Here is a 15,506-nt window from a genome sequence, read left to right as displayed (position 1 = left end):
ACCCCACCCCAGGGAGAAGACTTTGTCTATTTACCCTATCCATGCCTCTCATGACTTTATAAACCTCTAAGGTCATCCCTCAGCCTCCGACGCTCCAGGGAAACAGCCGCAGTCTATTCAGCCTCTCCCGAGAGCTATTTTTTTTCAAATCTGGCAACATGCTGGTAAATCTTTTCTGAACCCTTTCAAGTTTCACACCGTCCTTCTGATGGACAGGAGACCAGAGTTGCATGCAATATTCCAAGCACGCAATATTCCAAATGTGGTCTCACCAATGTCCTGTAGAGCTTCAACATCACTACCTCCCAACTCCTTTACTCAGTGCTGTACCCGATAAAGGAAAGCATGCCAAATGCTGCCTTCACTATCCTCTCTACCTGGGACTCGACCTTCAAGGAACTATGAACCTGCACTCCAAGATCTCTTTATTCAGCAACACTCCCCAGGACCTTATACACTTTATGCTAAGTCCTACTTTGATTTGCTTTCCCAAAATCCAGCACTTCACATTTATTTAAATTAAACTTCATCATTCATATACTAATCCAAATGTCTTTTAAATGTTCTAACTGTATCTGCATCCACCCCTTTGTCTGGAAATTCATTCCACACACAAACCACTCTCTGGGGGGATGAAAATGGCGACCCTCATGTCCTTTTAAAATCTTTCTCCTCTCTCTTTCAAAATTTGCTCCGTAATCTTGACGCCCAGCCTAGAGAGAGGATTTTGGCCGTTCACCTCATCTATACCCCTCACGATGTTATAATCCTCCTCTGCTCCAGTGGAAAAATTTCCAGCTTATTAACCTGAATGTAGGTATATTCATGGCAGGTTAGGCAGCATTCGAGGAGATACCTGATCTGCTGTGCTTTTCCAGCACCACTCTAATCTAGACTCTGGTTTCCAGCATCTGCAGTCCTTGTTTTAGCCTTTTACGTCGGTATACTCAGATCTACTTATGATCTGTTCAATGCTGGTGCAAGCTCGACAGGCTAAATGCCCTATTCCTGCTCCCAATTTGCACACTCCTTGTCCAGAACAGCAAGTGACCATAAAACACAGGAGCAGAAATTAGGCTTCTGAGCCCATCAGGGGTGCTGCACTATTAAGTTCAGGCTGATAAGTTTCTCAATCCCATTCTCCCACTTTCTCCCTGTAACCCTCGATCCCCTTGATACTCAAGAACCTATCTATCTCCATCTTAAATCTGCTCAGTGACCTGGCCTCCACAGCCTTCTGTAGCAATGAATTCCACATATTCACCACTCACCGGCTGAAAATGTTTCGCCTTATCTTTGTTCTAAAAGATATTCCTTTTACTCTGATGCTGTGCCCTCAGGTCCTAGACTCTCCTACGAATAGGAACATCTTCCCCATGTGCACTTTGTCCAGGCCATTCAGAATTCTGTCTGTTTCAATTAGATCTCCACTTCCCCCGAGTGTGGGTCTGTTAATCAGCATGAACCACACCCTTCAGGATGAGTTACAGCAGGAATTAGGTTCAGCAAAGTCAGAACGGGGGGAGTGTGTGTGGGATGGAGATTCTCAGCTTTTAGGGGATGAGAGAGGAAATAAAGTTCAATATAAATTAGAATTGATCGGATGGGCTGATGGGCCGAGGAATGGCAACATGAATTTAATTTAGATAAATGTGAGGTGTTACATTTTGTAAGGCAAATCAGGGCACGACTTACATAGTTAATGGGGAGTGTTGCTAAACAGTGTCCTTGCAGGTTCATAATTCCTTGAAAGTGGAATTGCAGGGAGACAGGATTGTGAAGAAGGCATTTGGTACGCTTTCCTTTATTGGTCAGAGCATTGAGTACAGGGGTTGGGAGGTCATGTTAGGCCTCTTTTGGAAAACCGTGTGCAATTCCAGTTGCCCTCCTCTAGAAGAACATTGTGAAACTTAAAATGGTTCAGAAAAGATTTGCAAAGATGTAGGCAGAGTTGGAGGGTTTGAGCGATAGGAAGATGCTGAATATGCCAGGGATAATTTCCCTGTAGCATTAGAGGCTGATGGATGACCTTACAGAAGTTTATAAGGGGTATGGATAGGTTGGATAGACCAAATCCTTTCCCCATGGTAGGCAACTTCAAACTTAGAGGGCATAGGATTCGCGTGAAAAGGGAAAGATTTAAAACGGACCTGAGGGGCAACTTTTTCACACAGAGGGTAGTGCATGTTTGGAATGAGCTGCCAGAGGAAATGGTGGAGGCTGCTACAATTACAACATTTAAAAGGCATCTGGATGGGTATGTGAATAAGAAGGATTTAGAGGGATACAGGCCAAATGGTGGCAAATGGAATTAGATGAGTTTAGGATATCTGGTCGGCATGGATGAGTTGGACCGAAGGCTCTGTTTCTGTGCTGTATGACTTTAATCATCTTGTGTGAAAGCAGAAGTGTTGTTGTGAAGATTGGACTTTCAGAGCAGCTTTCAAAGGTGTTTTGCCTTTACTGGAAGCAGAAGAAGTGACAATGAAATATTTCATTGGTGAGACAACAACTGAGTACGTCTAGGATTTTTGTGGAAATTGGGAATCATTGCACTGTGGGGGTGAAGTGCTTTAAGGCTTACCAGCAGTAAGGACAGTGTGCTGATTGGGGTGCCCAGTGAAGGGTTAGGTGGAATTTTGAGTTAAACTGCTCATTTCTGCCAGCCTCCAACATTGTATTTCCAATGTTGTCCATCAGGAGGAGCGGTGAATCAGTAACTGGTATTGTTCGAAGCCTTACGATTTTCAGTACTGCAGGAATGGCATTGTTTCATCAGCATTGTAAACGTTACTGGCAGCAGAGGGAGGTGTGGGCTGTATTTACTAGAAACAATTAACCATTTAGATAACTTACATACGAGAGGGCAGGGTGGGATTTGTCTTTCGATTTGCAGAAGGTGGGAGATTCTGGGAGCTGTGATCTGAGGCAAACACAACTGCGGTAAATCATAGAAGCCCTACAGTGTGGAAGCTGGCTATTCAGCCCATCAAGTCCATTCTGACCCCTCCGAAGAGCATCCTGCTCATACACCCCTCGCGCCCCCACCCCTTAGGGAATCAAGAGTTTGAGATAACACAAGTAAGAAGAGCTGAGATGATGGATAGATCAGCCACGATCTTAATAAATGGTGAAGCAGGCCAAACGGCCTACTCCTACTTCTATTACTATGAAACAATAACCCTGCATTTCCCATTGGCTAACCCACCTAACCTGTACATCCCTGGGCACTATGGGCAATTTAGCATGGCCAATCCAAATCAAGGTTGGTAAGCAATGTAGTGATGTGGAAAATGGACGTCAGAGAAAAATAGAAAGGAACAAGGAGAATAAAAGTACCAGCAATTAATACTGGATTCAAAAGATTACAAACAATAAAACTAAAAGCTCAGTATCTGAATTTGTGCTTGTTATGAAGGGTTAGAGGTACTGTACCTTGAAGGGGTAGAGGTACTGTACCTTGAAGGGGTAGAGGTACTGTACCTTGAAGGGAGTTAAAAAGCTGAGCAGAACAAAGTGTTCTAAACAAGATGAGAATGTAATATTTGGTCAACAGAAATAGAGCAACTGGGTTGCCATGAGGCACAAACAAATTCAAATTTGGCCAATCAGTTTAAATTTTGCCCCAAAGTCCAATCAAGTTTGAATTAAGTATTTTGATAATATTGATACCAATAAAATGATCCGATGTTTTGGACTATAAAACCCGGCATTTTTGTGAGTTTTAATACTCTGTGTTGGACATAAAGAGTAAAGTTGTTAATTCTTACTTTAAATATTTACCTCTGGGATAGTACTTTGCCTCTCAAACTTTTACATATTACTGCGTGGGGTGAATCATTTCTGTGTTTCTGGTTTAATTTAGCAGAGGGGGTTACTCTGTGTCGTAATAGCGCTGCAACGTAACAAAAGTGAATGAATTGACTGCACACATTGAAGAGAATAATTATGATCTGGGACTCCTTACAGAGACATAGCTTCAGGATGACAAGGATTGGATCATAAATATTGAGGGGAGATGTGGCATGCAAGTCGAATGGGAAGCTAGGTAAAGGTAGCGGGTTGACGCTGCTAATCAAAGCACTGATCACAGGGTAGTCTGGTGTCAGCTCGGATTTCAGGTCCTGGTTTCTTTGTCCTCTATTGACCTCCCTGTTCCCACACAGTTGTCCGTTCTCAGCTCTGCTTCATTTCTGCTGAAGCTTGAACCTCCTTTGACACCTTCCGGAACAATAAAAGTCAATCAAAGTCCAACCCACAATCTCCCAGCCTGTCAACCATCCAGACACAGAGTATCATACCAGAAAATGTAACAAAAAAGGCGAAATGTTAGAATTGAACAGGTACTTGTGTCTGTTCATTGGCAAGTAAACTAGAAATATGGGTCTGCCAGGATTCTTATAGTGCCCTGATTGAAGAATTCTCTCTCCCTTACATCTAAGTATTAGTACCCAGCTATGATTTATAACAATATTTACATCAACAGAAATAAAGCATCTGTTATGCAATAGACATAGAGATATACAGTATGGAACTAGACTTTTACTCTCTCTCGTGTGTGCGCGCGCGTGCACACACACACCGAGGTCTATGGGGTGAATTTGTATTTGCAGATACCATCTATTTTGCTCAAAAAATGCACAATCTGCAGGCAGATAATACATGGAATATTTTATAAATTCCACTTTGGAAATAGAACCAGTCTGACTCAAAAAATGGGATACAGACAGACTCTGGCCTCACACCTTTAATGCATTGTCTGAGCTAAGTTGTCATCTTTTCTTATAAAACCTTAAGGTATCTCGAGTAGGTGTCTTATAAGAAGTTCTGGGGTTTACATATTAATGACACCAGCAACTCATTCTAAAGATGAAAGACTTTACAATCCAGGTTTCTTCAATGTATCATTTCAGTGGCATGACTCTGTAATGTTTTGCTGTAAACTCAGTGTCTTATGATCTTATACTCCACAACCACCTGATAAAGGAGCAGTGCTCCGAAAGCTAGTGCTTCCAAATAAACCTGTTGGACGGGCGTCATGTGATTTTTAGCTTTGCCCAGGTTAGGGTGGGTTGGCCCTGCTAATTTACCCATGGTGCTCAGGGTTTTGCAGGTGTGGGAGAATTGTTAGAAGCGATTTGATTCCACCTTCTCATGACTGTCTGTGTGAACTTTGGTATGTTCTCCCCCTTCTGTCTGCGCGGGTTACCTCTGGGTGCTCTGGTTTCCTTCCACAGTCCAAGGATCTGCAGTTTCGGATGGATCGGCTGTGCTAAAGTGTCCAGGGATGTGCAGGTTAGAGTGGGTTAGCCATGGGGAACTGCAGGGCTGTAGAGTAAGTTGATGAGTCTGGGTGGGATGCTGTGTGGAAGGTCGGTGTGAATTTGATAGGTGAAATGGCCTGCAGGGATTATATAATTCTTCTCCTTGAGCCATATGTGGATTGAGAAATGACCTGCTGTGGGAGGAGTAGGCTCCAGTCCATGGGACACTGCCCCAGTCCTGGGGAAGGTGGGAATTGTGCTGTCTCTCTCCCCACCCACCGCCCCCATCCATTCTCTCTCACCCCGCAACTCTCTTCCCCCCATTTTCTCTCTCTCCCCCTCATTCTCTTCCTCCACCCTTTGACCCCCGAGTCTTTCCTTTCAGCCCCCACCACCCTCTGTTTCCCCGAGTCTCGCAATGCCCCCCACACTCTGTCACCCTGTCCATTCTGTATCTCTTCCAACTCCCACTGAACTTTCTCATGCCTCAAGCTCTCTTTGATCGCTGTATCAAGCTCTTAGAAGAGAGAGAGAGAGAGAGAATGGTTGGTGATGAAACTGCCTGGGAGATGGGGGTGCACAAGAAATGGCTGATCTTTCAAATTGAGAATAGCTAACATAATATATTCAGAAACAGCATTAAAGTTTGAATGCATGTTCAATTTTATATGAAGACAAAGCTGCAGCCATCTTTCTCAAACTTGCTTTGAACTATGTGCAGTTGAGGACAGGCTGTTCGGGGTGAATGATGCTTTTGCTCGAAATGTCAATTTTCCCGAAATGTCAATTTTCCTGCTCCTCGGATGTTGCCTGACCTGTTGTGCTTTTCCAGCACCACATTCTTGACTCTAATCTCCAGCATCTGCAGTACTCACTTTCTCCTGTTAGGGGTGAATGGCCGATTCCTAGTCTTGAAAAATTGGTTCTGTTCGAAGGTGTAGAGGTGTATTCTACCTTCAAGAGAGTTGAAAAGCGAGCAGAACCACCTGACATAGCACCAAACGTTGTGAACAAGGTAACAGTTTAACATTTGGTCGAACAGCTCAGTAGCTGGGTTGCCTGGAGACAAAAACATACTCAATTTTGGCCAATCGATTTAAAATCTTGCCCCAAAATACTGAATTCCAATCAAGTTTGAATTTAGTATTTTGAGAATATTGGTTAGCACTGCTGCCTCACACCACCAGGGTCGATTCCAGCCTTGGGTGACTGACTGTGTGGAGTTTGCACATTCTCCCCGTGTCTGCGTGGGTTTGCTCTGGGTGCTCCAGTTTCCTCCCACAGTCCAAAGATGTGCAGGTCAAGTGAAGTGACTATGCTATATTGCCTGTAGTGTTAGGTGCATTCGTCAGAGGGAAATGGGTCTGGGTGGGTTACTCTTTGGAGTGTCAGTGTGGACTGGTTGGGCCGAAGGGCCTGGTTCCGCACTGTAGTGAATGTAATCCAATCTAATATTAACACCAATGAAACGATTTGATGCTTTGGAGTACAAAATCAAAACAAAAAGTTGAACAGTTACAGGAGAACTGCCAAAAGACCAACAAATGTAGGCTGCTAGTGAGAACTCCTGAGAGGTACCTGTCCAGAGAAGGAGTCTGCACAGAGAAAAAACATCGACACCGACCTGGAGAGCAAATCTACAGAGGAAGGTACAAAGAGAAGATTTAACAGCTGGCTGGGTTTAAAGTTTGAATCTTTCGGTAAATCTTAATCAGGGTTTTTATTGGACTGGTATCGTACAGGGGAGGTAGAAGATAGGTTAGAGACAGGAGTTGTAAATAGTTGTTAATTAATTATTCTCCGTTAGACGTTAATAAATAAAGTTGTTAATTTTTACTTTAAATACTGACCTTTGGGAATAGTTTCTTGGTTCTTGAATTTTCACAGATTACTGCATGGGTTAAACCTTCTCTATGTTGCTGGTTTAAATTAGGTGGGGGAGGTTGAACCCAGTGTTGTAAAATTTGGGGGCTTTCGTCCGAGATTTGAACTGGTTTAGACAGATTTGAATAGATTTGGCGGTACGAAAAATCCCAGCAGATTTAAACACTTGCAAGTTAGTGTCCTAGATCATTAAATAAAACTTTAAATAGTGACTTTTAGAAACAGTACCTTACCTCTTGAATTTTCACATTACCACATGGGGTAAATCTTTTTTGGGTTTAAATTAGTTGGGGGGGGGGGGTGCAGTCCGTGTCATAACAATTTTGACTATGTAGAAACAGTAGTGGAGCGTGGAAACAAACTGTTTGTTCCGTGCCAATCGGATATCCTAAATTAATCTAGGCCCATTTGCCAGCTCTTGGCCCATATCCCTCCAAACCTTCCTGTTCATAAACCCATCCAGATGTCTTTTGATTATTGTAATTGTACCAGCCTCCACCACTTCCTCTGGGAGCTCATTCAATCCACGCACCACCCGCTGCGTGAAATAGTTGCCCTTTAGTTCCCTTTTAGTCCTTTCCCCTCTCACCCTAATATAAATCAATTGCTGTTTTTTCTGAACAGGCTCAGTGGCTGGCACTGCTGCCTTATAGCGCTAGGGACCCGGGTTTGATCCCAGTCTCGGGCAACTGTCTGAGTGGAGTTTGCACCTTCTCCCCATGTCTGCGTGGGATTCCTTTGGTGCTCCGGTTTCTTCCCACAATCCAAAGATGTGCAGGTTTGGAGAGGGCACTAGTGGGGAATTAACTTTCACACTTTTTTTCTACTCCTTAGGTCCCTTTTAAATCTTTCCCCTCTCACCTTCAACCTATGCCCTCCAGTTTGGGAATCCCCTACCCTGAGGAAAAGATGAGTAGTCAAATAAAATGCAAAAGGAATAAAATGGGGGGTGGGGGTGGGGCGGGGGGAAGCAGAAAGGAGATGCATTGTTTAAATGGTGATATATTGGGATGTGGAGAAAGTGAGGACCGCAAATGTTGGAGATCAGAGTCAAAAATTGTGGTGCTCGAAAAGCACAGCAGATGAGGCAGCATCCGAGGAGCAGGAGAGTCAGCGTTACAGGCACGAGCCCTTCATCAGGAATGTGTATAAAGGGGCCTCAGCGTCTTTCCATACCAGTTAATGCCAGTTGTGAGGTAGGTGCAGCAAGCAATGAGCAAAGCAGGTGTTATCTTAGCAAGAGGAATTGAGTTCAGAAGTGGGGATGTCTTCCTGCAGTTATGGGATCATTGAATATATTCAAGGCTGAGTTCATCTGATTTTGGAACAACAACGAAGTGGATGTTTATGGGGGAAGGCAAGGAAATGGTTTTCAGACCATTGCAGAACAATTACCGAGTCAAACAGCACAGAAACAGTCCCTTCAGTCCAACTACTCAATGCTATGTTCTGAAACTAATCTAATCCCATCTGCCAGTGTTTGGCCTATATCCCTCAGTCACAAAGCTGGTCCTTTTTACTAAAAGCTGGTCCTTTTACTAAAAGCTGGTCCTTCTTCTCAAGGATGCTGTGTCCTTGGTTTTTTTTCAGAGGGGTGGTAAAAAAAACCCGGGCTCCGAAGTGACTGGTTTAGTACAGAGATGAAAAACAGTATTGGGAGGCATTTTTGGTTATATGTGAACAGATGAGACTTGAGGCCAAAGCTTTTATGTTTTAGAAGTGACCTGTACAATGAAAGGGGAGTGGTCAGTCCTGAAAGCTAAAGTCTCGTTTGGGTGAGTTAAGCAGTGGACTATGTGGAGAAAGGCTGCGAACACTGTCTCCTTCTGCCCTTCTAACTTCAACTGTAAGCCTCTGTTTCAGTTTTACTTTGTTTAAGGGATTTGTTTTTTTTTTTTGGTACTGTTGTGTACCAGCATTGTGAAGAGTGTTAAGAGTTTCTCCACAGCTTGTACTGAACTTAATAAAGTTTGGTTGTTCACAGAAATTGGCGTATTGCAGTGTAAGAAGCTCAAGCAAAAGAACTCAACAAAGGAACCTAAGGGATAAGTCTTTCATGCAGAAAGTGGCGTGTTTAAGGAAAGAGCTGTCAGAGGAAGTGGTGGGTGCTGGTACAATTATGACATTAAAAGGCATCTGGATGGGTATACGATTAGGAAGGGTTTAGATGATATGGGCCCAAATGCTGGCAAATTGGCCGAGATTAGGTTAGGTTATCTAGTTGGCACGCATGAATTAGAGCGAAGGGTCTGTTTCTGTGCTACATATCTCTATCACTCTGGCTTGCCACTAACATTTGCCACATCTATATGTACAGTTTCTCTCTGGTGTCAGTGTCAATGCCTTGATATCTCATTCTTAACTGGACTGGCAGTACTTGAAATATAATGCAGCAAAATGAGGGCAATTCACATAAAACATCCCCCTATGCACCGATAGTGGGAGCATGGGGATTCCAACCGGGGTTTGCAGATGCCACTTTTAAACTCTGGAGATCCAGGGGTATCTCATATTTAGGGGATCTATTTAAAGATGGGATCTATTTAAAGCTGCGTCAGAAATTCGGATTACCTAATGGAGACCTCTTTCGATACTTCCAAATTCGAGATTATATACAGAAGAAGACTACGTTATTAGATAGTCTTTATAAATCCGACAGAGAATGTAGTGTCCTACGACAGTGGGGGTATCTTCCGTCAGTAATATTTATCATTTACTACATGATGAAGTATCGGGAGATATGGATAATCTGCTTAAAACATGGGATCAGGATCTGGGACTAGAAATCTCTATAGAAACGTGGAATGATATTTGGGAAAATGCTAGAAGAATTACTATTTGTAACAGAGCCCAGGCTATCCAGCTGAAGATACTTCATAGGGCCCATATAGCACCGTTTCAATTGGCACAATTTAAGGCAGGATCATCTCCAATGTGTCCTCAATGCAAAATAGAGGTGGGCACTCTTATACATTGCCTATGGACCTGTCATAAGATCCGTAGATATTGGACTAAAGTAGCAAGTACCCTGACAGAAATTTTAGGAACGGAAATAAAAGTGGACCCTGTATCTCTCCTCTTGGGCTTTTCCAACCTTCCCTCACTGGACACGTACGGGAAGAGACTATTTTCTATTCTTTCTTTCGTGCAAGGAAAAATATTTTGGTGAACTGGGCGGCTGAGGGCCACCCTGGACTTTCAAATTGGCACAGATTAATTATGGAATGTATTCCCCTTGACTTCCTTACAAATATGGTGCACCGAAAGACTGAATTATTTTATAAAATATGGCAGCCCTTTTTGAATTACACAAATACAGATATTTTGGCTATCCTAACAAGGGCTTTTATTTAATTGAGATTACAAACCTGGCTGGTCCGGGGCCCCTCGGGGGAGGAATCCCGCACGAATACGGGTTTTATTACATCTGATGTTAACACATTCCGAGCGTGTAAGAGACTTAAATATACACTCTGGTTAGTTGTAGGTTAGATTAGTAGATAGTTGAGTTTTGTTTGTTTTTTCTTCTTCTTTTTCGTTTTTTTTAATGTTTTTTGTTAAATTTTGACTATTGTATATTTGAGTTAATTGTATATCAATGTTTATATCTGAGAGTTTTGTTTATTTTTGTAAACTTGTTAAAATGTTAAATTTCTAATAAAAATATCTATTAAAAAAACTGGACTGGCAGTGATGACTTTTGTAATCTTTTCTTACAGACTATCTGAAGACAGAAGTTTCAAGTCAACAGATAAAGGGCTTATGTCCAAAATGTTGATTCTCCTGCTTCTCTGATGCTGCTTGCCGTGCTGCCCTTTTCCAGCGATGCAGTTTTTGACTCTGACTCTCCAGCGTCTCCAATCCTCACTTTCACATCAATGTCTGATAGTTACTCAATCCATCAGGACCGCAACAATTTTTAACTATGATTCTGTGAGAAGGAGCAAAGCTTTCTTTTTGGTTTCAGTTTGAGTACGGGGGCACTGGTTGAAAGACCCTACTATTGCAGCGCACTGAGTGTGGAGCCTGAAACAACTCTACTGCCTGGAAAGAAGAATTCATGGCAGGGTTGTACACGTGTGTGTGCAGCTGAAGCTTCGGCCATGGAGAAACCCGAGGAAACACGCCCTGTTGAGAATCCATAGAGTTGTGGCGACTGCGGGAAGGGCTTCCATGTCCCACCTGTCCTGGCGGCTCATCAGTGCAATCACACTGGGAAGAGGCCGTTCTCCTGCCCCGAGCAGGCAAAGGGCTTTACTTGCTCCTGTGTCCTGCTGGCCCACCAGCATATAAACACTAGTGAGAGGAAGTTTTACTGCTCCATGTGCGGGAAAGGATTCACTTGGGTGGACAACCTCCAGACCCACCAGCGATTCCACGCAGGGGAGAGGCTCTTTAGTTGCCATGAGTGCGGGAAAGCCTTCAGCAATTCCTCCAACCTGCTGACGCACCGGCGGGTCCACACGGGCGAGAGGCCATTCAGCTGCCCTGAATGCGGGAAGGCCTTCAGCGATTCCTCCAACCTGCTGAGGCACCGGCGGGTCCACACGGGGGAGAGGCCCTTCAGCTGCCCAGAGTGTGGGAAGGCCTTCAGCAATTCCTCCTCCCTGCTGGTCCATCAGCGGGTCCACACGGGGGAGCGGCCCTTTAGCTGCCCAGAGTGCGGGAAGGCCTTCAGCAATTCCTCCTCTCTGCTGACCCACCGGCGAATCCACACGGGGGAGAGGCCCTTCAGCTGCCCAGAGTGTGGGAAGGCCTTCAGCAAATCCTCCAACCTGCTGAGGCACCAGCGGGTCCACACGGGGGAGAGGCCCTTCAGCTGCCTAGAGTGTGGGAAGGCCTTCAGCAATTCCTCCTCCCTGCTGGCCCATCAGCGGGTCCACACGGGGGAGAGGCCCTTCAGCTGCCCAGAATGCGGGAAGGCCTTCAGTCAATCCTCCAACCTGCTGGCCCATCAGCGGGTCCACATGGGGGAGACGCCCTTCAGCTGCCCAGAGTGTGGGAAGGCCTTCAGTAAGTCCTCCAACCTGCTGGCCCATCAGCAGGTCCACACAGAGGAGAGGCCCTTCAGCTGCCCAGAGTGTGGGAAGGGCTTCAGTAAATCCTCGGACCTGCTGAGACACCGGCGAATCCACACAGGAGAGAGGCCCTTCACCTGCTCTGAGTGTGGTAAGGCCTTCAGCAATTCCTCTGACCTGTTGTCCCACCAGCGGGTCCACACCAGGGAAAGGCCATTCAGCTGCCCCGAGTGCGGGAAGGGGTTCACCCACTCCTCCAAACTGCTGGCCCATCAATGGGTCCACACCGGGGGGAGGCCGTTTGCCTGCCCCGACTGCGGGCGGAGGTTCTCATTGTCCTGCAACTTGCGGAGGCACCAGTGCATCCAACAATCAGATTCCACCAGTGACGCTGCAGTGGGTCACCCCCAGGGCTGAACCTCCTGCCCATTCTGACAGTGAGTGCAGTGAGCTTTTGTGTTTTGTGCTGGACTCACCCCCACCAAGCCCACCTACGTGGCTCAGGGGTGACATGGTGACTCTGTGGTTAGTACCACTGCCTCACGATGCTGACCTGGGTTCAATTCCACCCTTGGGGAGACAGTCTGTGTGTAGCTTTCACATTGCACGCCCCACGTCTGTATGGGTTACCTCTGAGTGCTCTGGTTTCCTTCCCCTGGTCTAAAGGTGTGCAGGTTAGGATGAATTGGCCCATCTAAATTGTCCCATAGTGTTCAGGGATGTGTAGGTGTGGTGCATTAGTTGGGGTAAATGTAGAGGAATAGAGATAGGGGAATGGCTGGGTTACTCTGCGGAGGGCCAGTGTGGACTTGTTGGGCCAAAGGACCTGTTTCCATACTGTAGGGAATCTAATCTTTAAAAAAAAGAATTCCTCCAAGCAATCTTGATAAAATATGCCGAGTTGGACAAAATATCCCATCAAGTTTGAGTTGAAGAAGTCAGAAGTGACACGACACCATGTTACAGTGCAACAAGTTTATTTGAAATCACAAGCTTTAGGAGCATTGCTCTTTCATGAGTGCTGCTCCTTCATCACTTCATCTGGTGCCGTGTGACTTTTGACCTTGTCCACCCCAATTCAACACCAGCACCTCCGCATCAGAGTTGACGAATGAGATTGGATTTTATTCGGCCTGATTGTGAGATGTTCCATTTGGAAACTCAAAACTGTCTGACCAACAAAGAGATGCAAATCATAGAGTCCTACAGCAGGAGACAGGCCCTTCGGCCCAACATGGTCCACACCGACCAAACTGTCCATCAACACTAAGCCCATTTCCCTGCAGTTGGCCCATTTCCTACCATACATTTCCTATCCACGTATTTGCCCAAATGCCTTTTAAATGTTGTTAATGTACCCACCTCAACCACCTCCGCTGGCATCTCATTCCATATGTGTACCACCGTCTGCGTGAAAAGAAACGTTGCCCCTCACATTCCCTTTTATTCTTTTTCCTCTAACCTTAAACTGATGCCCTCGGATCCAAGATGGCGGCGACCCAGTAAGACTGAGTCTATAGTGCTCCCCCCAAGACTTGGGCACAGTGGGTCACCTACCCCCTACCAAGCTCACCAAATCATTTATAATAGTTTTGTAATTCAATTAGTTGTGTAATATTACATTTAAACAACTTAATCCTAAGTTAAAATGACTAAAGGGAAGGGAGCCCGCAGCTCTCAGCAAGCAGGAACCCCTCCCCCACACTCTCCAGCTGCAGCAGAGGCGTCCACAGCCGCCCCGGGGGACTTACCAACAGTAGCAAGCCTTGCAGAAATGCTTTCCAAGCTTGACTCGAAGATCGATGCTTTTATAGTCGAATCTAGAAACCGTTGGGAGTCGCTCTCGGCCGCGCTACAGAAGCACGACCGTGAGATTGAAGAAATTGAACGCCGAGTCGGAGGGGCGGAGCTAAAGGCCGCGACCTCCGAGACAACCGCTCAATCGGCCGTGGATCAGGTCCGGACTCTCGAGCAGCGAGTCCGGACCTTGGAAAATCATATTGACGACCTCGATAATTGAGGTCGCCGAAAAAATATTCGTTTGCTGGGCCTTCCCGACCGGGAAGAGGAAGGCCAGCTTACAGCATTCCTGGAGCAGTGGCTGCCACAACTTTTAAATCTGCAAGCTGGATCAGGCCAGGTAAAGGTGGAATGGGCCTACCGGGTCGCAATACGCGGGCCCGGCTCGAACCAGCGCCCACGCCCGGTCCTGTTCCGGCTACAGAGCTACAGGGAGAGGCAGATACTCCTAGAAATCTCGGAAAAGACCCCCAAGCTATGATCTACAAAGGATCCAAGATCATGCTATTTCAGGACTTTTCCCCGGCTCTGCTTCGAAAGAGGAAGGCATTCAACGAGGTGAAGAAGCGTTTCAGGGACTAAAATGTTCAGTACTCCTTACGCTACCCAGCGATGTTACGCTTTAACCATGAAGGATCCGTAAAGAACTTTGGATCACCAGAAAAGGCTAAGGAATTCTTGGACTCTCTTAGATAAACTGTAGGACATAATGGATGTTGGTCTGCCTTCCCCCCCCCCCCCGCTTTGGTTTATATCCCCTCCCTTTTTTTTTCTCTTACCTTACTGCTTAATATTATCATGGGGGGTGGGGAGAGGGATTTGATTTTCTCCCCCCCCCGGAGTTGTTTTCTGTTATTATTTTATGTATATATGAGGGATGTATATATATGTGTGTATGTGTATGTATATATATGTGTATATATATAAGCTGGGGGATTTGGTTAATGTTGGTGGGGGGAGGTGGTTACCTTATTCGATTTTACCTCTGTCTTTAGGAGCGGGGTTGTTTTCCCTTCGTTATTTTGTATTATCATATTTAATTATTATTTGTTGAAGTGGTAATTTTATAGTTATATGTTTATATATGGTATTAACATTACCAAATATACCCAGGTGTTGGTATGGGTGGGGGTGGGGTGCTCACTGTTAACTCTAGCTTTGTATTAGATTTGAATTCTCCTCATTTTATTGAGGAGTGCCTGGGTCAAGGGTGGGGCATTGGTTGGGAGAGGATATGAGGAACTTTTGGAGAGGAAGTGACGCCCCCTGGGAACAAGGGGGAAAGTCTCCACTTAGGTACGTTTTATATTTTTTTTATTTAGAAAAAGTTTTTTACTGTATTGTTGTGGGTGTATTAAAGAGGCTTTATTTTTGTAAATTTTACATGTTCCACGCTCGGGATGTTCTGGATAGGGTTCCCCCTCCCGAGGGGTCTCGGATTGGCCCAGAGGATTATGGTTGATCAGTCGGTTAAGTGGTGCACCTGGAATGTCAAGGGGAGTAATTCGCCACTCAAAAGGAAGAAAATATAATCAAATCT

General features: G+C 45.2%; 1 protein-coding gene across 1 annotated transcript in view; it reads left to right on the top strand.

The window, feature by feature from the left end:
• Positions 1-15,506, top strand: part of LOC148143388 (uncharacterized) — a gene marked incomplete at its 5' end in the record, with an annotated part of 330,397 nt that overhangs the window by 275,073 nt on the left and 39,818 nt on the right. Inside the window, one exon of the mRNA XM_087975187.1 lies at positions 11,575-12,445. Within this exon, the coding sequence (XP_087831313.1) occupies positions 11,575-12,445 (871 nt within the window). The remainder of the gene's footprint in view (positions 1-11,574; positions 12,446-15,506) is intronic.

Source organism: Chiloscyllium plagiosum, unplaced genomic scaffold (assembly GCF_037043375.1).
Source record: "Chiloscyllium plagiosum isolate Xiang-an unplaced genomic scaffold, Cpla_swu_hap1 HiC_scaffold_27, whole genome shotgun sequence".
NCBI classification, from domain to species: Eukaryota; Metazoa; Chordata; class Chondrichthyes; order Orectolobiformes; family Hemiscylliidae; genus Chiloscyllium; species Chiloscyllium plagiosum.
This window is presented reverse-complemented; position numbering and strand designations above follow the sequence as displayed.